Genomic DNA, 24106 nt, shown 5'->3' on the forward strand with positions numbered 1-24106 from the left:
GAGGGGTCTCAGATTGGAGAGGGTGCAGGCTGGGCTGAGGGACACACACCCCCATTCACAAATTTCATGCACCGGGCCTCTAGTATTATTAGAAAACTACATTAAAAGAATTTAAAACCTAAAGCCCAAAAGAAAACAAAACAGTCAAGTGCTGTAGAGGATGCGGAGAAAAGAAACCATCGTGCACTGCTGGTGGGAATGCAGACTGGTACAGCCACTGTGGAAAACAGTATGGAGTCTCCTCAAAAAATTAAAAATGGAACTCCCATTTGACCCAGTAATTCCACTTCTAGAAATATATCCCAAGAAATCAGAAACACCAATCAGAAAGGATATATGCACCCCTATGTTCATAGCAGCACAATTTACAATAGCTAAGATTTGGAAACAGCCTAAGTGCCCATCAGCAGATGAGTGGATTAAAAACCTGTGGTACATCTACACAATGGGATACTACGCTGCTGTAAAAAAGAAGGAATTCTTAACCATTTGCAACAGCATGAATGGACTTGGAGAGCATTATGCTAAGCGAAATAAGCCACTCGGAGAAAGATAAATATCGCATGGTCTCACTTATTTGTGTAATATAATGAACAATATAAACTGATGAACAAAAATAGATCCAGAGACACAGAAGCATCGAACAGGCCATCCAACCTCAGAAGGGGAGGGGGGACAAGAGGTCAACCAAAGGACTTGTATGCATGCATATAAGCATAACCCATAAACACAGACAGCAGGGGGGTAAGGGCATGTTCCGGGGGTGTGGTAACAGCCAGGGAGAGGTCAGTGGGGAGAAAAGGAGACATATGTAATACTTTAAACAATAAATAATTTTTTTAAAGTTATCCTAAAGTCATATTCTATGCATTAGCAATGAACAATCTACAAAGGAAATTAAGAAAATATGATTTACAATAACATCAAAATGAATAAAGTGCTTAAGAATAAATTTAACCAAGAAGGCACAAGACTTACAAACTGAAAACTATAAGACATTGCTAAAAGAAATTAAAGATATCCTACCTACATAAGTAGAAAGCATCCCATTTTCCATGGACTGGAATACTTAATATTGTTTAGATGAGAATACACTCCAAAGTAATCTACAGATTCAATGCAATTCCTATTAAAATCCCAGCTGCCTTTTTAGTAAAAATAAACAAATGATCTTAAAATTCACTTCGAATTTTAAGAGATAACAAGTAGTCAAAAAATGTTATAAAGAAGGACAAAGTTGAAAGACTCACACTTCCCGATTTCAAAAATTACTACAAAGTTACAGTAATCTAAACAGTGTGATACTGTCATCTGTTCTGAATGGAACAGAATTGAGAGTACAGAATTAACCCAAACATCTGGGGTCAACTGATTTTTGATAAGAATGCCAAGACTGTTCAATGGGGGAAAGAAGACTTTCTTTAACAAGTAGTGCTGGGAAAATACCCACATATAGAAGAAGAAAATTGCACCCTTAACTCACACCATATAAAAATTAATTTAAAATAGGTCAAAAATCTACACATAAAAGCTAAAACTATAAAGCTCTTAGAAAAAAACAGCAGGAAATCTTCAAGACCTTTGATTTGGCAAAGGTTTCTTAGATATGACACCAAAAGCATGAACAACAAAAGAAAAAATAGATAAACTGGACTTCAAAATTAAAATGCTTTCTGTATCAAAGGACACTATCAGAGTGAAAAGACAACCCACAGAATGGGCAAAAATATTTGCAAATCATATATCTGATGAGGGTCTTTCATCCAGAACGTATAAAGAACACTTAAAACTGAACAAAGACAAACAACCCAATTTAAAAATGGGTAAAGAACTTGAAGAGACATTTCTCCAAAGATGATATACAAATGGCAAACAAGTATATGAAAAAGATGCTCAATGTCATTAGTCATTGGGAAAATGAAAATTACAGTGAGATACTAGTTCACACCCACTAAGATGGCAATAGTTAAAAGAAAAAATAAAAGGAAAACATTGAGTGTTGACAAGGATGTGGAGAAATGGAAATGCTCATGCATTGCTGGTGGGATTCTAAAATGGTGCAGCTGCTGTGGAAAACAGTTTGGCAGATCTTATATAGGTAAACATAGAATTAGCATATGACCTAGCAATTTCACATCTAGGTCAGGTATATACTTGAAAAAACTGAAAACAGGTGTTCACCAAAAACTTGTAAAGGAATGTTCATAGCAGCAGTAGCACTACTTACAATAGCCAAAAAGTAGAAACAATTCAAATGTCTATCAATGAATGAACAATAAACAAAATATATTCGTACAATAATATTCGTACTGAATATTATTCAGCCATAAAAAGAAACAACATGGCTGAAACTTGAAAACAGTATGCTAAGTGAAAGAAGCTATGCACAAAGTCTACATATAGTATGATTCCCTATATATGAAATATCCAGAACAGGTGAATTAACAGAGTCAGAAAGCAGATTAGAAAGTTGCCACGAACTACTGGTAAGAGAGAATGGGAAGTAACTGTTTAATGGGTAAAAGTTTCTTTCAGGGTGATGAAAATGTTCTGGAACTAGACAGCTGTGATGATTGTACAACATTGTGAATGTACTGAGTGTCACTGAATCAAATACTTTGGTGGATTTTATAACAATTTAAAAATTATTTTTAATTAAAAAAACTTTTGCATCACAAAAGAGAATGAAGTCTCCTATCAAGAAAGGCAACTGAAGTGGAAAACTATGGTAAAGGCAAATTATAAAAAGTCAGTATCTGAATTATTTATAAAGATTTGATACAAAGATATAGGATCAATTTCCAAAGATACCACGCTAAGTGGTCAAAAGTGAGGCACAGCCCTGACTGGTTTGGCTCAGTGGATAGAGCGTCGGCCTGTGGACTGAAGGGTCCCAGGTTCGATTCCCGTCAAGGGCATGTACCTTGGTTGCGGGCACATCCCCAGTAGGGAGTGTGCAGGAGGCAGCTGATCGATGTTTCTCTCTCATCGATGTCTCTAACTCTCTATCCCTCTCCCTCTCCCTTCCTCTCTATAAAAAAAAAAAAAAAAAAAAAAAAAATCAATAAAAATATATATTAAAAAAAAAAAAAAAAGTGAGGCACAGTTACATACCCAGTAATAATTACAATAAAATTCCTCACAAAAATGAATAGGTTGCTAGAAAGTAAATGCTTACCAAACCATCTTTAAGGAACATATTCTAAATACCTTATAAAAGCGTTAAAAAGCAAATGTGGTCAAGCCAGAGTGAAATAAATTTAAATATCTCCACTGACACTGTGAAACTGTTCTAGAGAACAATCTGACAATATGTAACAGGAGCTAGAAAGCTGGTCAAGTACTCTGAACTAGTAATTTCAGTTTGGGGACTACACTTTTAAAGGAACACTCAAAGTAGGAGAAGCATTAAGTACTTTGAAAAAAGATATTCATAGTTATTACAACCTGAGAGAATACAAAATAATATAAATAATCAATAAAAGAAAAGAGCTAAATGAAAACTACTATTATTACCTAAACACAACAGGATATATGTATATGTGTGTGAGTATACAAATACATTTAAAATAACAACTATGTAACTATTTGATAGGTTAAAATTATGTATGAAATAATGTCAAAGTAAATCACAAAATAATGCTCACCTTGATTTTAACTCTCACAATAATATTTGTACTGAAATATATACAATGAAAAGAATTTGGAGTGTTTTTTAAAAATATATTTTTATTGATTTCAGAGAGGAAGGGAGAGGGAGAGAGATAGAAACATCAATGATGAGAGAAAATCATTGATCAGCTCCCTCCTGCACGCCCCCTACTGGAGATTGAACCCACAACCTGGGCCTGTGCCCTGTCAGGAATATGAACCGTGACCTCTTGGTTCATAGTTTGAGGCTCAACCACTGAGCCACAACAGCTGGGCAAGAGTTTAGACTCCTTTAAAAATAAGTTGTACAGAGTGATCATTTTCTGGCAATTACTTTCCAATCACATTCTTTGCCCAAAGATTGGTAAAAACAAACAAAGGCAAATAAAAAAATTTATGGAATAAACTATAAGTTTAGAAAAAAATCTTAAGTAATCAAATTAAGATATTTCATTTAGTTACACCCTTACTCTAAACCTCTTTTTGTTGAGGTAAAAGTTTTGAGGCAATATCCCAACAAAATTTTGAGAAAATATTTTTTCACTGTATTTAAAATATTAGCCACATTCTTATAAATAAAAATGTTTTTCATATATTACTTTAGTCAAGATACCCAAATATGCTTTTAAGTAACAAGGAAGAAAAGTCAACTGAATGCATGAAAACTATATGTTGATATAGATTCTGAAATATGAATAATTGTAATAAGACCAATAAAAATATCTTGAGTAGATTTAAAAAATGTAACACTGTGCAGTTCTCATTTTACAAGCAACCTGTGTACAAATCGCTGCCTAAACACTGCTCTGAACATAGAAGCCATCATAAAAAGCTAATAAAGGCAAATTGGAGCTTTTAGACATTCTATCTGTTCAGAAGTTGAAGGGAAAAAGCCTTGAAATCAGCAGAGGAAATAAAAAAAAGTATAGTTTAAGGGAACTGTCTCATATGGTTTAAGAGAGTGGTCGGCAAACCGCGGCTCGCGAGCCACATGCGGCTCTTTGGCCCCTTGAGTGTGGCTCTTCCACAAAATACCACAGCCTGGGCAAGTCTATTTTGAAGAAGTGGCGTTAGAAGAAGTTTAAGTTTAAAAAATTTTGCTCTCAAAAGAAATTTCAATAGTTGTACTGTTGATATTTGGCTCTGTTGACTAATGAGTTTGCCGACCACTGGTTTAAAAGACACTGTCCTGCCCTAAATTCTCTCTACTACCAGAATTTTTTGTGGTATTGTCCTTTTATCAAAATCAATAACTCTGAAACAATTAAGCAGTGATACTTTATTACATAGTACTATGAGTATATTCAATTTCTTTCACTTCTCTCCTAAGACCTAAACGAAGTAAATTGCAACTGGAAGGAATAAAAAAGAAAGCAGTACTGAAACATCCACTACGGCAGTCTCCCCAGGTCTATATTTCCCCCAGAATTCATTTTTCAAAACTATTTATATTCTGTTCCTTATAATCAAAGTTTTGACTCACTAGCCTAGTAAAATATATCTTTTCTCACTTCTCCAAAAAATTTTAGTCATAAGAACTAATAGCATTTAAAAAAAATGAACTCACCTGAAATTTATTATTGAACACTGGAGAACGAGAAGCTTTTAAAACTCTTCTTTAAGATCTCTATGCATTTAAAAACCTGCTTTACTTTTAAATTTTACCACCATTATACTTTCTGTTTATATGTATATAGCTTTACTATATAGTCATTAGAGATTATAGTAATAAAGACCTTAATTGAGCCTTATAAACAAAAATTATATTTAAAGAAATCTTTCAGCATAATATTTATCAATTCATTCTTACTTTGCTTTAATTTATGGAAATCACCGGCTCTATCCTTGGTAGCCTGCTTTAGTATATCACCTTGAATTCTGGGTTCACTCTCCAAGTTTGGGCCTGGAATTAAACGCTGAAGAAGATTGGGAGGGTTCTGTTTTGAAGTTCCAGGGTTTCCATTATGATTTACATGAGAATCTACGATAGAAAAACATCAAGTTAAAGTCATTATTTTACAGGAGAATTTCACAAGATCTGCTTTAGAAAAGCTAAGGCACGTTGTTATCTGACATTGGGTAGTTAGATAGCCTTTTTTTTTTTTTTTTTAAGATTGATTATAATTCCTTCAACCAAATCTTACAACCAATGTGATTCTAGCTGTGTGAAGTTTACTAATCAGTCGCACCTCCAGTACTGATTATAAAACCTATTCACCAAAGGAATATGTAATAGAAACTGAAAAATTAAAATGACAATGATACAGGTTGGATGACTCTTTTCCCCCTCCAAACTATATAACGTTGTCAGAAATCTCCAAAATCCAGTAAGGCTTTTAAAAGTTCCAAACTCTAAGTCATTTTCATCTACAGTAGTTATTCTTGATTATTAATTGTTGACTTATTTCTTATTAGTATTCTCCTGGATATAACCTTTCTTTCCCCCACCCTTTTTTTTTCCTCACCAAAGCCTTGCTTTAGATCCTTATAATTAATTTTAATCGTATCAATTCTCATTTCAGGAGAACATTTCTATAAAATCAAATAGGTATTCAGAAAACAAAAACATTCGTAAGTACAAAGTAGAAAGTTTAAAATAGGTGAATCTAGTAATTTATAGAAGGACTCTGTGAGATAAATTTGAACACATTTTGAAGAAGGTAAATATGTACATACAGAACAACAGAGATGAAAGGGAATATATAGTCCAGAGTTGCAAAACAAATAATTCTTCTGCTTTTAGGAATCTATTAGATAACGTGCATTTTTAAATGATCACTTCCCTGAGCTTTTATCAGTGATTTGAAAATATGTACCATTAACTAGAAGAAAATTACTTCACTATGCTGTTAAGTGACATGTTTTATTCACTACGTAACAATACATGACCAAGAAATTAGTTTTCAAGTAAAATTTTAAGAATAAGACTTCATACCTGGAACCATATTAGGGGAGAGAGGTTGTCCAGTTGGACGATTGGAGATTGCTTGATGACTACCATATTGAGAAATAGAAATAGGGGGTTTCTTTAAAACTAAAAGAAAAAATAGATCCATATTATTCCCATTGACTTTATGATTTCTAAAAACCAACCACCATACATTTACATTGCACTAATCATATGATGCTTATCCTAATTTTGTAATTCTTGTAGTTGGCATATAATTAATTTGTGGCTACTAATTGATACATTGTACCACCCATCACAAATTTTGGTGATCGATAAATCTGACCAGAATAAAAGACAATAGGAACTCTATCTTATTCTCTACTATATTCCCAACATTTAGAATAGTGCCTGGCATATAAGAGGAGCTCAGTTAGAGCTGATGAATGAATGAGTAAAAACATCTCTTCAGATATAGTGATACCTTTATATATAGATAGCATTAATAAAGCTTGACATTTATAGGTTAGGTGAAGCAATAAAAATATGCTATTCCAAGTTGCTCATATTTAAATAAAAACTAAATATGAATAATATAACAAGTTGAGATTTACTTTTTGAAGAGGGAAATTTTAAGTTGTACCAAGGGCTTACTAACAAAGATGTACATACTTATAGTAGGGAATTTATTCTCCCTTAAGAAATGAAGGCAACAGGGAAAGAGATACCTCTTCATTCACTACGACTAATTACACTATATGCTTGCGCAGCATAACATGATACAAAAGAAGAGAGCAAAGAAACTGTAGAGAAGAAAAACAGATAAAGAAAAAAGATAGAAAAAGTCCATCTATAGGATATGAATAGTGGCACATTTTATTCTTCTAAGACTTTCGTGTGGCAGAGACAATGCTATGTGATCATATTTCATTCTATTTTTCCTGGAAACAGAGGAAGACCAGCCTTACGTATGGGGGGCCATAGGACTGGGTTCTGACCATGAGAATGTGGGTGACACTTCCAAATATGGTATTAAATCTGTGCAAATCACCTACAATATGTCTTCCCTTTGTGCTACAATTCTGCAGGCTACATATGAAGACGGTGGCTTAAAATAATGAAAGGGGACAATGCTTGAAGGAGAACTGCAAAGACAGACATCTAACCTGCAGCAAATGTTATATGAACAATAAATAAACCTTTATAGTTCTAAGTTACAGCAATTAGGGGATTGTAAATTAATACACTACAGCTAGTGCATCCTAACTAGTATACATGGGTTTGTTTTTTAAATATTTTTATTGATTTTTTTTGGTTTGTTTTGTTAATCCTCATCTGAGGATATTTTTCCATTGATTTTTAGGGAGAGTAGAAGAGAGGGAAAGGCAGAGAAACACATCGATGTGAGAGAAACACATCGATTGGTTGCCTCCTTCACAAGCCCCGATCAGGGCCCGGGCCAATGAAGAGTCTGCAACCAAGGTATGTGCCCTTGACCAGAATCGAACCCGGTTTGGCTCAGTGGTCTGCAGGCCGACGCTCTATTCACTGAGCCAAAATGGCTAGGACTTTATTGATTTTTAAAGAGAGAGGAAGAGGGAGACATAAAATGATAGAAACATCAATAAAAGAGAAGCATCATTCATTGGCTGCCTATTGTATGCCTCCTACTGGGGATCATGCCCTGACCAGGAATTGAATTGATGACCTTTTGGTTTCTGAGTCTATGCTCAACCACTGAGCCACACTAACTAAACAACCTGAGTTTTTTTGGTTTTTTTAAAAATATATTTTATTGATTTTTTTTACAGAGAGGAAGGGAGAGGGATAGAGAGTTAGAAACATCAATGAGAGAGAAACATCAATCAGCTGCCTCCTGCACACCCCCTACTGGAGATGTGCCTGCAACCAAGGTACATGCCCTTGACTGGAATCAAACCTGGGACCCTTCAGTCCGCAGGCTGACGCTCTATCCACTGAGCCAAACGGGTCAGGGCTAACCTGAGTTATTTTTATTTTTTAATTTAAATTCTTTATTGTTTAAAGTATTACATAAGTCTCCTTTTCCCCCCATTGACCTCTCCTCGGCGGCCCCCACCCCCTAGCACATGCCATTCTCCCACCCCCCGTCTGTGTCCATTGGTTATGCTCATATGCATGCATACAAGTCCTCTGATTGATCTCTTACCCCCTAACCCCCTGCCCCGCGCCTTCGCTCATAGGTTGGACAGTCTGTTCGATGCTTCTGTGACTCTGGTTCTATTTTTGTTCATCAGTTTGTTGTTCATTATATTCCACAAATAAGTGGGATCTTGTGATATTTATCTTTCTCTGACTGACTTATTTCGCTTAGCATAATGCACTCCAGTTCTATCCATGCTGTTGCAAATACTAAGAATTCCTTCTTTTTTAAAGCAGAGTAGTATTCCATTGTGTAGATGTACCACAGTTTTGTAATCTATTCATCTGCTGATGGGCACTTAGGCTGTTTCCAAATCTTAGCTATTGTAAATTGTGCTGCTATGAACATAGGGGTGCATATATCCTTTCTGATTGGTGTTTCTGTTTTCTTGGGATATATTTCTAGAAGTGAAATTACTGGGTCAAATGGGAGTTCCATTTTTAATTTTTTGAGGAAACGCCAACTCTTTTCCACAGTGGCTGCACCAGTCTGCATTCCCACCAGCAGTGAAGGAGGGTTCCTTTTTCTCCACATCCTCTCCAACACTTGTCATTTGTTTATTTGTTGATGACAGCCATTCTGACAGGTGTGAGATGGTACCTCGTTGTTGTTTTGATTTGCATCTCTCAGATGATTAGTGACTTTGAGCATGTTTTTATATGTCTCTTGGCTCTCTGAATGTCCTCTTTCGAAGAGTATCTATTTAGGTCCTTTGCCAATTTTTTTATTGGATTATCTTCCTTTTTTTAAATTTTAATAAATCTTTATTGTTCAGATTATTACAATTGTTCCTCTTTTCCCCCCCCCATAGCTCCACTCCACCTGGTTCCAACCCCACCCTCTGCCCTTACCTCCCCCCGCCACTGTCCTCATCCATAGGTGTACGCTTTCTGTCCAGTCTCTTCCTGCACCTCCCACACCCCTTTCCCCCCAAGAATTGTCAGTCAACTCCCATTCTGTGCCCCTGATTCTATTATATTCACCAGTTTATTCTGTTCATCAGATTTTTTATTCACTTGATTTTTAGATTCACTTGTTGATAGACATGTATTTGTTTTTCATAATTTTTATCTTTACCTTTTTCTTCTTCTTCCTCTTCTTAAAGAATACCTTTCAGCATTTCATATATTACTGGTTTGGTGGTGATGAACTCCTTTAGCTTTTTCTTATCTGTGAAGCTCTTTATCTGACCTTCAATTCTGAATGATAGCTTTGCTGGGTAGAGTAATCTTGGTTGTAGATTCTTGCTATTCATCACTTTGAATATTTCTTGTCATTCCCGTCTGGCCTGCATAGTTTCTGTTGAGAAATCAGCTGACAATCGTATGGGTGCTCCCTTGTAGGTAATTAACTGTTTTTCTCTTGCTGCTTTTAAGATTCTCTCTTTGTCTTTTGCCCTTGGCATTTTAATTATGATGTGTCTCGGTGTGGTCTTCTTTGGATTCCTTTTGTTTGGGGTTCTGTGCGCTTCCTGGAGTTGTAAGTCTATTTATTTCACCAGGTGGGGTAAGTTTTTGGTCATTATTTCTTCAAATAGGTTTTCAGTATCTTGCTCTCTCTCTTCTTCTGGCACCCCCATAATTCGGATGTTGGTACGCTTGAGGTTGTCCCAGAGGTTCCTTACACTATCTTCAAATTTTTGGATTCTTTTTTCTTTTTGCTTTTCCAGCTGAGTGTTTTTTGCTTCTTTGTATTTCAACTCTTAGACTTGATTCTTGCGTTCCTCTAGTCTGCTGTTAGGTCTCTGTATAATATTTTTATTTCAGTCAGTGTATGTTTAATTTCTAGTTGGTCCTTTTTCATATCCTCGAGGGTCTCACTAAATTTATCAGCCTTTTCTATGAAATTCTTGAAAAACCATATAACTGTGGTTTTGAACTCTATATCCAGTCGTTTTTTTTCCTCTATTTATTTCGTTTGTGATCTGTTTCTTTGTCTCCACATTTTCGCTGCTTCCCTGAGTTGGTAGAGTAGCTTTGTGTGGTAGGTGTCCTCTAGGGCACAGTGGCTCAGCCTCCCCAGTTACCTGAGGTGGACACTCTTGGTGCACCCCTTTGTGGACTGTGTGTACAGCCTTGTTGTAGTTAAGTCTTGATTGTTGTTGGTGTCACTGGGAGGAATTGACCTCCAGGCCAATTGGCTGTGAGGATCAGCTGTGTCTACACTGGGACAACTTCTGTGCTGGAGACACTCTTATGAGATAAGACTTGCAAAATTGCAAAAGCCTCTGTGCTCAGCTTGGATGGGGCGGAGTTTCAGAGCAGAGCAAATAGCCTTGGTTTCCCGTCAGCCCTGCCCTATTAGGCCCCTGAGTCTCAGTGTCCCTCGGTAATTGCTGCAAGTACCTCTGAGAGAAAGTCGCCCTCGAGTTTCGCCCACTGCCAGGTAGTCCAGTTTCTCCCCGAATGAGTCGGGGTTCCCAGAAACTTGCCTGGGACTGGAGTTCAGCACAGTCAGAAGCTTCTGTCTCCTGTCCGCTTTAGAAAGCCAGCCGTGCACTCAGACTCCCGTGCATTCAGCAGTCAGTCATCTCTGCGCGCGCGTGCCTCCAGACCTCTGCCTTCCGCAGCTCCTGAGTCTCAGTGTGCTTTCTCTTTTCCTGACAGTCCAGATTCCCCCCGAATGAGTCTGGTTTCCCAGTGTCTCGCCCGGGACTGGAGTTCAGTGCAGTCGGGAGCTTCCTTCTCCCTCCCGCTTTAGAAAGCCAGCCGCGCACTCAGCCTCCCATGCATTCAGCAGTCAGTCCTCTCTGCGCGCTCACGCCCCCTGACCTCTGCCTTCCACAGCTCCCAAGTCTCAGTGTGCTTTCTCTTTTCCTGACAGTCCAGATTCCCCCTGAACGAGTCTGGTTTCCCAGCGTCTCGCCCGGGACTGGAGTTCAGTGCAGTCAGGAGCTTCCTTCTCCCTCCCGCTTTAGAAAGCCAGCCGCACACTCAGCCGCCTGTGCACACAGCCGCCCATCCTCTCCACGTGCGAGTCTCCGTACCTCAGCCTTTTGCAGCTCCTCTGAGTCTCAATGTGCTTTCCTCTTTTCTTCTAGTTGTAGAATTTCCACTCAGCCAGCTTTCCTGTGGTTCTGGATAGTGTCCGTTTTGTCTTTTAGTTGTAGTTTTGATATTGTTGTGCGAGGCAGCAGTTTAGGTGTTTACCTATGCCACCATCTTGGTTTCTCCTGTTTATCTTCCTTTTGTTAAGTTGTATGAGTTCCCTGTAAATGTTGGAGATTAAACCCTTATCTCCTGTATTGGGTGCATATATGTTTATCAAACTTATATCTTCTTGTTGGATTGTTCCCTTTAGTATTATGGCCTTCCTTATCTCTTGTTATGACCTCACTTTGAGGTCTAATTTGTCAGATGTAAGTATTGCTACCCCTGCTTTTTTTTCTTTTTCATTTCCATTAGCCTGAAAAACCTTTTTTCATCCCTTCACCCTCAGTCTGTGTGCATCTTTTTTTCTGAGGTGTGTTTCCCGTAGACAGAAGATATATGGGTCATTTTCTTATCCACTCAGCTACCCTAGGTCTTTTGATTGGGGTACTTAATTCATTTACATTTAAAGTTATTATTGATAGGTACTTGTTTGTCACCATTTTTATTCTTTATGCCTGTGTTCCTTCTCTGCTTCCTATTACTTCTTTTAACAGCAGACCCTTTCAATTTTCTTCCATTGCTGGTTTGGTGGTAATAAACACCCTTAGTCCTTTTTTATCTGTGAAGCTCCTGATTTCACCCTCTATTTTGATTAATAGCCTTGATGGGTACAGTATTCTTGGATTCAGACCCTTCCTTTGCATGACTCTGTATATTTCATTCCATTCCCTTCTGGTCTGATGTGTTTCTGTTGAGAAATCAGTCACTAGTCTGATGGGGGATCCTTTGTAGGTAACTTTTTGTCTCTCTGGCTGCTTTTAAGATTCTTACTTTGTTGTTTGTGTTTGCCAGTTAAATTATAATGTGCCTTGGCGTCAGTCTTTTGGGGATCATTTTGTTTCGGACTCTGTGAGCTTCTGGGAGTTGTGTGAGTTTTTTCTTCCCCATATCAGGGAAGTTTTCTGCCATCATTTCTTCAAACAGGTTTTATATTCCTTGCTCAGTTTCTTCTCCTTCTGGTACTCCTATTGTGTGAATGTTATTTCGTTTCATATTGTCCTAAAGTTCCCTTAGGCTCTCCTCCTGTTTTTAAAGTTTGTTTTTTTTTTTTCTAGAAGCTGCTCTGTTTGGGTATTATTTCCTACCTTTTCTTCTAGCTCACTGATGCGGTCCTCTGCTTCTTGTAGTCTACTCTTGATGTTTTCTATAGAGTTCTTTATTGCAGTGATGTCATTTTTCATTTCTTCTTGGTTCTTCATTTCCTCTTGGTTCTTACACATGTTGTTGAATTTGTCTTCCAACCTTTTCAGCGACCTTATGACCATTTCACTGAATTCTTTCTCTGACGTATTGCTTGCCTCCATTTCGTTTACTTCCTTTTCCGGTGATGCCACCTTTTCTTTTGTATGCAGGCTCTTTGTTTCCCCATGATCACTCCTGTCTGGGTGTCTGGTTATTGAGCTCTCTCTTTCTCCTGCATTGACTTAAAGGCACAAAATCCAACACAGCAAGGCACAACACACAAGGCACTGAACACAAATGTATTCACAATACTAATAACCCCTGATAAATGTGACCACCAGAGAAAAGAGAATTAGGGGATAAAAAAAAAAAAAGAGTGCAAAAATGATATTGAGAAAAGGAAAAAAGTAAGAGAGAAAAGAAAGAGAATAAAAAAAGAAGGGGAAAAAACCCCTATTTATATGGGGAGAAAACTCCAACAGTACAACAACTAATCCAAAAAAATGCAAACAACAAACACTCAGAGATTAATGAAAACTACAAACAATAACTAATAACATGTGAGAAGAGGAAAAACAGAAGCAAAAAAAGAGAAACAAACACACAAACAAAAAACAAATTAAACAACAATCAAACAAACAACAATAGGACAGAGAGAAAGAAGGGCAAAACAAAAGAAAATAAAACAAAGAAAGAAAAAACAAGGGAAGAGAGAAAAAAAGTGGATAGTGAAGAAAAAGCAGAGAGAAGTGTGTATGAACTTGGAGCAGGGGAGCAGAAATTAGATATATAAGTAGGATGAATTTTTAACAGGGGGTAAAAAGAAATAATAGGAAAAATCTAAAGCAGTAATAGGGTAAGAGAAACAGGACAACAAAAGGGGAAAAATGAGGAAGAGAGTGTTGGTATAAAGGTAAAGTTGAGATAGAGTAAATGATGCTAAAGGAAAAATGAAAATAGAATGCACGACACTAATCACAAAATAAAATAAAGTGAAATAAAATAAACAAATCAAATAAAACTTTAAAAAAGGTAAAATAATAGTAGTAATAATACTAATTAAAAATATAAATATAATAATTAAAAAGGTAAAATCAAGTGAGAAAAAAATTTAGTTTCTTAGGTAAAAGATAAAAAATAAGAATGTGTAGTAGTGAAGGCCATTCATTCCTCTACTGTTCTGTTTGGCATGCCTGTTTTCTGTCAGGTATTCAGGACAGTATTGAAGTTCCCTGCATTCCACTGCTCCTCTGTGTCGTAAGCCACAATCCTGTTTTCAAGCGGGCAGTATTTCTTTGTTTTTCAGCCTTCGTTTCTCACAAGAGTCAATGTGATTCAACCCCTGGGTGGCAGTGTTTCTGTATTAACATCTAGGGTATAACTGACATCCTCTCTACCCAGTATTTAGTTTTTGTTTTGCCTGCTGCATTTAATACTGGGCTGGGGGGATGCCCCAGAGCTGGTTTTCTGATCCTTTCTCCCCACTCTGATCCCCAGGTTCCCCAAAAACAACTTTCCCCTGCAGTCTCTGAGAGTGTTTTTAATTGGGAGATCCTATGTACTGGGCTTAGTAATCAAAAGCAAAGATTTAAAGAGAAAAAAAAGCCAGAGTAAGCACACAGACTCACAACGTTTTCCCCCAGCACTGCGCGTGTCTCTGTGCACATCTTTTTCCCTTGGCACTGCACAGTCGGTATACAGATAGAACTTCCGGCTGCCTTTTTGTGCCCAGACCAGCTATGGGTTGATTTCTAGAGTTCCCTTCTGCCAGCAGCCCTGTGGACCCCCTTCCACATTTGCAGGCTACGCTGACCCCAATGGCCATGGATTTTGTGGGGCGTAGACTTCCTTTGAAACTCTAGATCCTGCTGCACATTTCTCCCTCCAGCCTGGATCGCAGACCTCACCTTTCTCTAGGCCAGTGGTTGGCAAACTGCGGCTCGCGAGCCACATGCAGCTCTTTGGCCCCTTGAGTGTGGCTCTTCCACAAAATACCACAGCCTGGGTGAGTCTATTTTGAAGAAGTGGCATTAGAAGAAGTTTAAGTTTAAAAAATTTGGCTCTCAAAAGAAATTTCAATCGTTGTACTGTTGATATTTGGCCCTGTTGACTAATGAGTTTGCTGACCACTGCTCTAGGCGATATTTAACCTTTCCGTGAGAAGGTGCAGGGCTTATCCACGTCCACGTATTCATGCTGCTTTGAGACCCAGTGTTCATGTGTTTGCAGCTGGTCCCTGGGTGTTGTGGTTGTAGGGTCCTGGAAGGTATCCGAGTTCTTCCTGGTTGAAGGTAAGGCTAGGCTTCTGATCACAGCCACTCTCCCCTTCAAGATGGCGCAGTCTCTGGGCAGAGCCAGCCACTCCAGGAAAGATTTCAGCAGTAGTAGGGGCTGCCCGGTCAGGCAGTCCCCAACAGTTCATTGGAATATAGCTGTGCCTCACTCACAAACAGACACTCCCCGCACAGCCACACTCTCTCCTTTCCTTCTCTCACTCACACACTATCTTGCAGCCTGCCTTCCCGTCAGTAGCCATCTTCCTGTCTATTTAAGTTTTTTTTGTATGTTTATTTTGTTTGCTCATTTGTTGCTTTTTATTTTATATCCCACATAAGTGAAATCATACGGTTCTTATGTTTTTCCATCTGACTTATTTTACTTAACATAATACTCTCAAGATCCATCCATGTAGCCCTGGCCAGTGTTGCTAAATGATTAGAGCATTGGCCTGGGAACCGAAGAGTCCTGGGTTCAATTCTGGTCAAGGGCACATATCTGGGTTGCAGGTTTAATGCCCCAGTTGGGGGCATGTACAGGAGTTAACCAATTGATGTGGCTCTCTCACATCAATGTTTCTCTCTCTCCTCTCTCCTCTCTCCTCTTCCCTTATATTCTCTCTAAAATCCATGGGAAAAAATATCCTCCAGTGAGGATTAACAGAGAAACCAAAAAAAAAAAAAAAAAAAAAAAAGATCCACCCATGTTGTCACAAATGGCAAAAATTTATCTTTTTTATGGCTGAGTAGCATTCCATTATATATACGTACCACTTCTTTATCCAGTCTTTTTTTTTTTTTTTTTTTTGAGAGGGGAGAGAGAGACGTAAATTTTTGTTGTTCCACTTATTTATGCATTCGTTGGCTGACTTTTGAATGTGCATTGACTGGGGATTGAACCTACAGCCTTGGCATATCAGGACAATGCTTTAACCAACTAAGCTACTAGCTCAGGGCTATCCAGTCATTTTTTTTAAAGGACACTTAGGTTACTTCTGTGTCTTAGCTATTGTGAATAATGCTGCAATGAACATAAGGGTACATATATCTTGACAAATAAGTGTTTTCAAAATATGGGGTAGACACCCCGAGGATAGATTTCTGGGTCATATATTAGCTCTATTCTTAATTTTTTGAGGAATATTCATACGGTTTTCCACAGTGGCTGCACCTATTTACATTCCCACCAGCAGTGTGCAAGGGTTTCTCCACATCCTCTCCAACACTTGTTATTTCTTGTCTTATTGATAATAGCCATTCTAACAGGTGTGAGGTGGTATCTCTTTGTGGTTTTGATTTGCATTTCCCTTATAACTAGTGATATCAGGCAACTTTTTATATATCTGTTTGCCATCTGTCTGTCTTCCTAGGAAAACTGTCTTTTCAAGTCCTCTGCCCAATATTTTATCAGATTGTTTCTGTTATTGTTGAGTTGTATGAATTCTTTACATTTTTCGGATACTAGCCTTCTCCCATTTGGTTGGTTGCTTTTTTGGTTTATTGATGGGTTCTTTTGCTATGCAGAAGCTTTTCAGATTGATGTAATCCCATTCATTTATTTTTACTTCCCTTGCCTTTGGACTCAAGTTCACAAAAAGTCTCTGAGACCAAAGTCCATATGTTTAATGCCTATGCTTTCTTCTATGTATTTTATATATTCAGGTCATATATTCAAGTCTTTAATTCATTTTGAGTTAATTTTTGCGTATGATGTTAGATAGCAGCCTAGTTTTATTCTTTTGTATAAGGCTTTTCAGTTTTCCCAACATATTTTATTGAAGAGACTTGCCTTTCTTCATTGTGTGTTTTTGCCTCCTTTGTTGAAAATTAGTTGCATATATACTAGAGGCCCGATGCATGAATTTGTGCATGGGTGGGGCCCCTCTGGGTGGCCTGCAGGGATCAGGCTGAAACCCGCAGTCCAACACTGCCTGCAGCTCCTCCCTATCCTGGTCCCACTGTGCCTGCCACAGGCTCGCGCCCAATCAGTTCCAATTGGGATAGGCTCATGTTGCCGCAGCAGCACTTGCCAGCTGTGAGCACTGTGTCTGGCACCCTCCTGAGGGGAGTGGCCTGTGGGATCAGGCTGAAACTGGCTCTCCGACATCCCCTGAGGGGTCCCAGATTGCGAGAGGGCGCAGGCCAGGCCGAGGGACCCCACCAGTGCACGATCAGGCCAGGGAGAGACAGTGGGAGGGCTTCAGGGCATGTCTCACCCAATCCCAATCGGGGTCAATTGGGGCTGGCCGGCCGGCGGGGAGGGACGCGGGAGGTTGGCCAGCTGGGGAGGGATTGCGGAAGGGCTCCAGGACATGTCCGGCCCATCTCACTCAGTTCTGATTGACCGGACTCCAGCAGCAAGCTAACCTACTTGTCGGAGCATCTACCCCCTGGTGGTCAGTGCACATCATAGTGACTGGTGGACCGGTCAACTGTCTGCCACCTGGTGGTCAGTGCACATTATAGCCAACAGTTGAGCGGCCTTAGCATATCATTAGCATATTATGCTTTGATTGGTTGAACAGTCGACCAGTCACTGGATGACCGAACACTTAGCATATTAGGCTTTTATTATATGAGATATGGCTTTATTTTGGGCTTTCAATTCTGTTCCATCAGTCTGTGTCTGTTTTTCTGCCATATTGTTTTTATTATTGTACCTTTGTAGTTTCAAATCGGAGAGTGTGATATCTCTAGCTTTGTTCTTTTTTTCAGAGGATTACTTTTAGCTATTTGGAGTATGTTGTGGTTCCATATAAATTTGAGGATTTTTTTGTTTTATTTCTGTGAAAAATGCCATAGGGATTTTGATGGGAATTTGCATTAAATCTGTATATTGCTTTAAGTAACATGGATATTTTTATAGTTAATCTTCCTTTGTGTCTTCTTCAATTTCTTTCAACAGTGTCTTATAGTTGTCAAGATACAGGTCCTTCACTTTCTTTGTTTATTCCTAGGTATTTTACCCTTTTCTGTTACAATTGTAAATGGGATTATTTCCTTAATACATCTTTTTCATATTTTGTTATTAGTATATAGGGACATAAATCATTTGAGTACATTGATTTTGTATCCTGCATCTTTACTGTATTTGTGTATTGTTTCTGATAGTCTTTTGGTGGAGTCTTTAGGATTTTTTTTAAAATATATTTTATTGATTTTTTACAGAGAGGAAGGGAGAGGGATAGAGAGTTAGAAACATCAATGAGAGAGAAACATCGATTAGCTGCCTCCTGCACACCCCCTACTGGGGATGTGCCCGCAACCAAGGTACATGCCCTTGACCGGAATCGAACCTGGGACCTTTCAGTCTGCAGGCTGACGCTCTATCCACTGAGCCAAACCGGTTTTGGCGAGTTTTTAGGATTTTCTGTGTATAGAATCATGTCATCTACAAAGAGTGAGTTTTACTTACTCATTCCAAATTTGAATGCCTTTTTATTTCTTTTCTTGCCTGATTACTCTGGCTAGGATTTACAGTACTATGTTGATTAACATTAGAAAGAGTGTACATCTTTTTCTTGTTCATGATCTTAGAGAAAAAGCTCTCAGTTTTTTTTTTACCATTGAGTATTATGCTAGTTGATGGTTTGTCATATGTGGTCTTTGTTATGTTGAGGTACTTTACTTTTATATTCATTTTATTGAGTGTACTTAGTATGAACCAGTGTTAACGCTCTACATCTGTATTAGCCTTCAGTTGCAGCTTCTACTCTGAGAGTCAAAAAAGAACCATCCTTGCCTTATACTTTCATTTTCTTATTTCAATGACAGGGCTACAGTATTAAAAATGTTCACACTTCCAATTTCCTGCCTTACAGGGCTTCACAATCCAGTGCCTATGACTATGGAGAAGGAATATGGTACTAATAAGCAATAATCCTCAATTCTGGCAGCACTTCAGTATTACAGATACTACTCCAGACATACACTGAATATGGGGTGCATACAGATACCATGGTATCTGTATTTATTAAAAGCTCCAAAGGTGGTTCTGTTGCATAGCCAAGAGAATAAAAAAATAAAAAGCATGGCTTTTTAATTCTAGATGGATCAGTGCTCAAATCATGGCTCTGTATTTTATGAACTGTATGACTTTTGGTTAGTGCCTAATTTCTTGAAGCCTCAGTCCTCATCTAAAAAACAAGTAAAACTTTGATATAACAGACTAATTCGGGAGAGGGGGGTGTCAGTTAAAGGCAAAAGTCCATTATGTAACAAAGTAGGTTTTCCAAATATGTACTAGTATGTTAAAAAAATTGACAAGTTAGTTTACCTGTTTTTACTTATGTAGACAAGTTTGCGTAATTAAAATTAAGTATATATGAAAAGCTTAATTTCACAGAAAAGTTTTATATATGTATTACAGCAATTTTAAATTTATTCTGAGTAAGTCTAGTAAATGTATGTATTCACCAGTCACCTCAAGTAAACAAATGCACATGGCTGGGGAGTGGCTTAGCACATGTTGGAACATCAGCCAGCATGCCTTAAAACTGCTGTAGAGAGAACTCAGAAATCGACCCAAACCACTATGCTCAATTAATATTTAACAAAGGAGGCAAGAGCATACAATGGAGTCAAGACAGTCTCTTCAGTAAATGGTTTTGGGAAAATTGGACAGATACATGCAAATAATTGAAACTAGACCACTAATTTATACCATACACAAATATAAACTCAAAATAAAGGACTTAAACATAAGATGGGAAACCATAAAAATCTTAGAGGAGCCCTGGCCGGTTTGGCTCAGTGGACAGAGTGTCGTCCTGTGAACTGAAGGGTCCCAGGTTCGATTCCGGTCAAGGGCACATGCCAGGGTTGTGGGCTCGATCCCCAGTGGGGGACTTGCAGGAAGCAGCCGATCCATGATTCTCTCTCATCATGGATGTTTCTATCTCTCTCTCCCTCTTCCTTCCTCTCTGAAATCAATAAAAGTGTATTTAAAAAAAATCTTAGAGGAATTCACAGGCAGCAAAATCTCAGACATATGCTGAAGCAATATCCTCACCGATAAAGCTCCTAGGGCAATGGAAACTAAAGAGAAAATAAACAAATGGGACTACATCAAAATAAAAAGCTTCTGCACAGCAAAAGAAACCATCAACAAAACAACAAGAAAGCCCACTGCATGGGAGAACATATTTGCCAATTTAATCATGGATAAGAGTTTAATCTCCAACATTTACAGGGAACTCATACAACTTAACAAAAGGAAGATAAACAACCCAATCAAAAAATGGGCAACGGACCTAAATAGATACTTTTCAAAAGAGAACATTAGGAAGGCCAAGAAACATATGGAAACATGCTCAAAGTCACTAATCATCCGAGAGATGCACATGGCTATCATCAACAAATCAACAAATTACAAGTGCTAGAGAGGATGCGGAGAAAAAGGAACCCTCATGCACTGCTGGTGGGAATGCAGATTGGTACAGCCACTGTGAAGAACAGTATGGAGTGTCCTAAAAAAACTAAAAATGTAACTCCTGGAGAAACCAAGATGGCGGCATAGGTAAACACCTAAACTGCTGCCTCGCACAACAATTTCAAAACTACAACTAAAAGACAAAACGTCTATCACCCAGAACCACGGGAAAGCTGGCTGAGTGGAAGCTCTACAACTAGAAGGAAAGAGAAAAGAGCATTGAGACGTGCACAAGCACTGAAAAGCTGAAGTATGGAGGCGCGCGAATCGGGCTGGCGGTGGGCGACTGGGTGCGTTGGTTTTTTCAACCCGAAGGAAGACAAGCTCCTGATTACTCTGAACTCCAGTTTCTGGGGAGATGCTGGGGACCCAAACTCCTACGGGAGAAGCTGGACTGTCAGCCATCGGGTCGAAAAGTGCGGGTGACTTTCTTTCAGAGGTGTGCGCAGCAATCATTGTTTACTGTTCTGGGGTGCAGGGACTTGGAAAAGCGGAGACGCAGAGATGGCTGACTGGCAGCCATAGCTCTTTACCACGCCCTAGCCTAGTGACTCACTGAGACCCCGCTCCGCACAATCTACAAACCCACCCAAGCTCCACACAGCGGCTTTTGCATATAAATGGCCTGCCCTATCACAGCTTAACCTAACAAACTGCAGCTCTGGTTAGACAGCTCCAAAACCTCCAAACCCCAAGCAAAGAGGAGAAAACTGTAGTTCTTGCTGTAGCCCCTGCTGGGTGGGTCAGACAGTAGCTGACCTGCACCTCATTGGAGATCCAGGAGCTAGTGTATCTAGTAGTCAGTGTGGGACGACACCAGATTTCAACTACTCACATCCGTAAGTGACACATTCAAGAGGCAGACTCAGTGAGCACCAAAGCCCCACTGAAACAAGTCCTTTCCCATAAGCATGTCTCCAGCACAGCAGTTCTTCCATTATAGACACAGCGGGTCCTCACAGCCAATTGGCCTAGAGGTCAATTCCTCCCAGTGACACCAACAACAATCAAGACTTAACTACAACAAGGCTGTACACACAGTCCACAAAGGGGTGCACCAAGAGTGTCCACCTCAGGTAACTGGGAGGCCGACCCACTGGGCCATATAGGACACCAAGCACACAAAGCCACCCTACCAACTCAAGGAAGCAGTGAAAATGCAGAGACAAAGAAACAGATCACAAACCAAAGAAATGGAGGAAAACAAACGACTGGATATAGAGTTCAAAACCACAGTTACAAGGTTTTTCAAGAATTTCCTAGAAAAGGCCAATAAATTTAGCAAGACCCTCGAGGATATGAAAAAGGACCAACTAGAAATTAAACATACACTGACTGAAATAAAAAAATATTATACAGAGACCCAACAGCAGACTAGAGGAATGCAAGAATCAAGTCTAAGAGTTGAAATACAAAGAAGCAAAAAACATTTAGCTGGAAAAGCAAAAAGAAAAAAGAATCCAAAAATTTGAAGATAGTGTAAGGAACCTCTGGGACAACCTCAAGCGTACCAACATCCGAATTATGGGGGTGCCAGAAGAAGAGAGAGAGCAAGATACTGAAAACCTATTTGAAGAAATAATGACCAAAAACTTACCCCACCTGGTGAAATAAATAGACTTACAACTCCAGGAAGCGCACAGAACCCCAAACAAAAGGAATCCAAAGAAGACCACACCGAGACACATCATAATTAAAATGCCAAGGGCAAAAAACAAAGAGAGAATCTTAAAAGCAGCAAGAGAAAAACAGTTAATTACCTACAAGGGAGCACCCATACGATTGTCAGCTGATTTCTCAACAGAAAGTATGCAGGCCAGACAGGTGTGGCAAGAAATATTCAAAGTGATGAATAGCAAGAATCTACAACCAAGATTACTCTACCCAGCAAAGCTATCATTCAGAATTGAAGGTCAGATAAAGAGCTTCACAGATAAGAAAAAGCTAAAGGAGTTCATCACCACCAAACCAGTAATATATGAAATGCTGAAAGGTATTCTTTAAGAAGAGGAAGAAGAAGAAAAAGGTAAAGATAAAAATTATGAAAAACAAATACATGTCTATCAACAAGTGAATCTAAAAATCAAGTGAATAAAAAATCTGATGAACAGAATAAACTGGTGAATATAATAGAATCAGGGGCACAGAATGGGAGTTGACTGACAATTCTCAGGGGGGAAGGAGTGTGGGAGGTACAGGAAGAGACTGGACAAAAATCATACACCTATGGATGAGGACAGTGGGGGGGAGGTAAGGGCAGAGGGTGGGGTGGGAACCGGGTGGAGGAGATCTGTGGGGGGAAAAAGGAGAAACAATTGTAATAATCTGAACAATGAAGATTTATTAAATTTAAAAAAACTCCCATTTGACCCAGTAATCCCACTTCTAGGAATATATCCCAAGAAATCAGAAACACCAATCAGAAAGGATATATGCACCCCTATGTTCATAGCAGCACAATTTACAATAGCTAAGATTTGGAAACAGCCTAAGTGCCCATCAGGAGATGAATGGATTACAAAACTGTGGTACATCTACACAATGGACTACTATGCTACTGTAAAAAAGAAGGAATTCTTACCATTTGCAACAGCATGGATGGAGCTGGAGAGCATTATGCTAAGTGAAATAAGTCAGTCAGAGAAAGACAAATACCACATGATCTCACTCATTTGTGGATTATAATGAACATAAACTGATGAACAAAAACAGACCAAGAGACAGAGAAGCATCGATCAGATGCTCAAACCTCAGAGGGAAGGTAGGGGAAGGTGGGGGTGACGGGCAGAGATCAACCAAAGGACTTGTATGCCTGCATATAAGCCTAACCAATGGACACAGACACCTGGGGTGAGGGCATGAGCGGGGGTGGTGGGTGCTAATGGGGAGAATAAGGACACATGTAATACCTTAATCAATAAAATAAAAACTGCTATAGAAAGGCGCTGGCCAGTAGTTCTCAGTGGTTAGAGCACTGGCTCACATACCAAAAGGTCAGGGGTTCAATTCCAGTCAAAGGCAGTACCTATGTTGCAGGTTCAATCCCTGGCCTGGTCAGGGCATGTGTGTGAGGCAACCAATCAATGTGTCTCTCTCACATAGATGTTTCTCTCTCACCTCCTCCCCTCCCTTCGTCCCTTCCACTCTAAACATAAATAGAAAGAATATCCTTGGGTAAGGATTAAAAAAATTGCTGCAGAAAGTCACTCCAATTACCTCAAGCCATGTGGTATTATCATATTCTAATCATTTACCGAGCATTGTTTACAGAGATGACTCTTGGATTTAAATATGTAGACTATAGTTGTAGATATGTGATATTTATTTATGTCAGCAAAATTACTA

At 38.9% G+C, this 24106-nt stretch overlaps 1 protein-coding gene across 3 annotated transcripts in view; it reads right to left on the reverse strand.

Annotated features, from left to right (window-relative positions):
• GOLM2 (golgi membrane protein 2) overlaps window positions 1-24106 on the reverse strand; it is a 140383-nt gene that overhangs the window by 57361 nt on the left and 58916 nt on the right. For 2 of the 3 annotated variants that reach the window (XM_080664738.1, XM_080664740.1), the window contains exons 7-8: window positions 6587-6685; window positions 5462-5632 (exon numbers count right to left, since the gene is read on the reverse strand). In XM_080664738.1, the coding sequence (XP_080520864.1) occupies window positions 5462-5632; window positions 6587-6685 (270 nt within the window). The remainder of the gene's footprint in view (window positions 1-5461; window positions 5633-6586; window positions 6686-24106) is intronic. The other variant, XM_080664739.1, reaches the window with a different exon arrangement.

Source organism: Plecotus auritus (assembly GCF_963455305.1).
Source record: "Plecotus auritus genome assembly, chromosome: 1".
Taxonomy (NCBI): Eukaryota; Metazoa; Chordata; class Mammalia; order Chiroptera; family Vespertilionidae; genus Plecotus; species Plecotus auritus.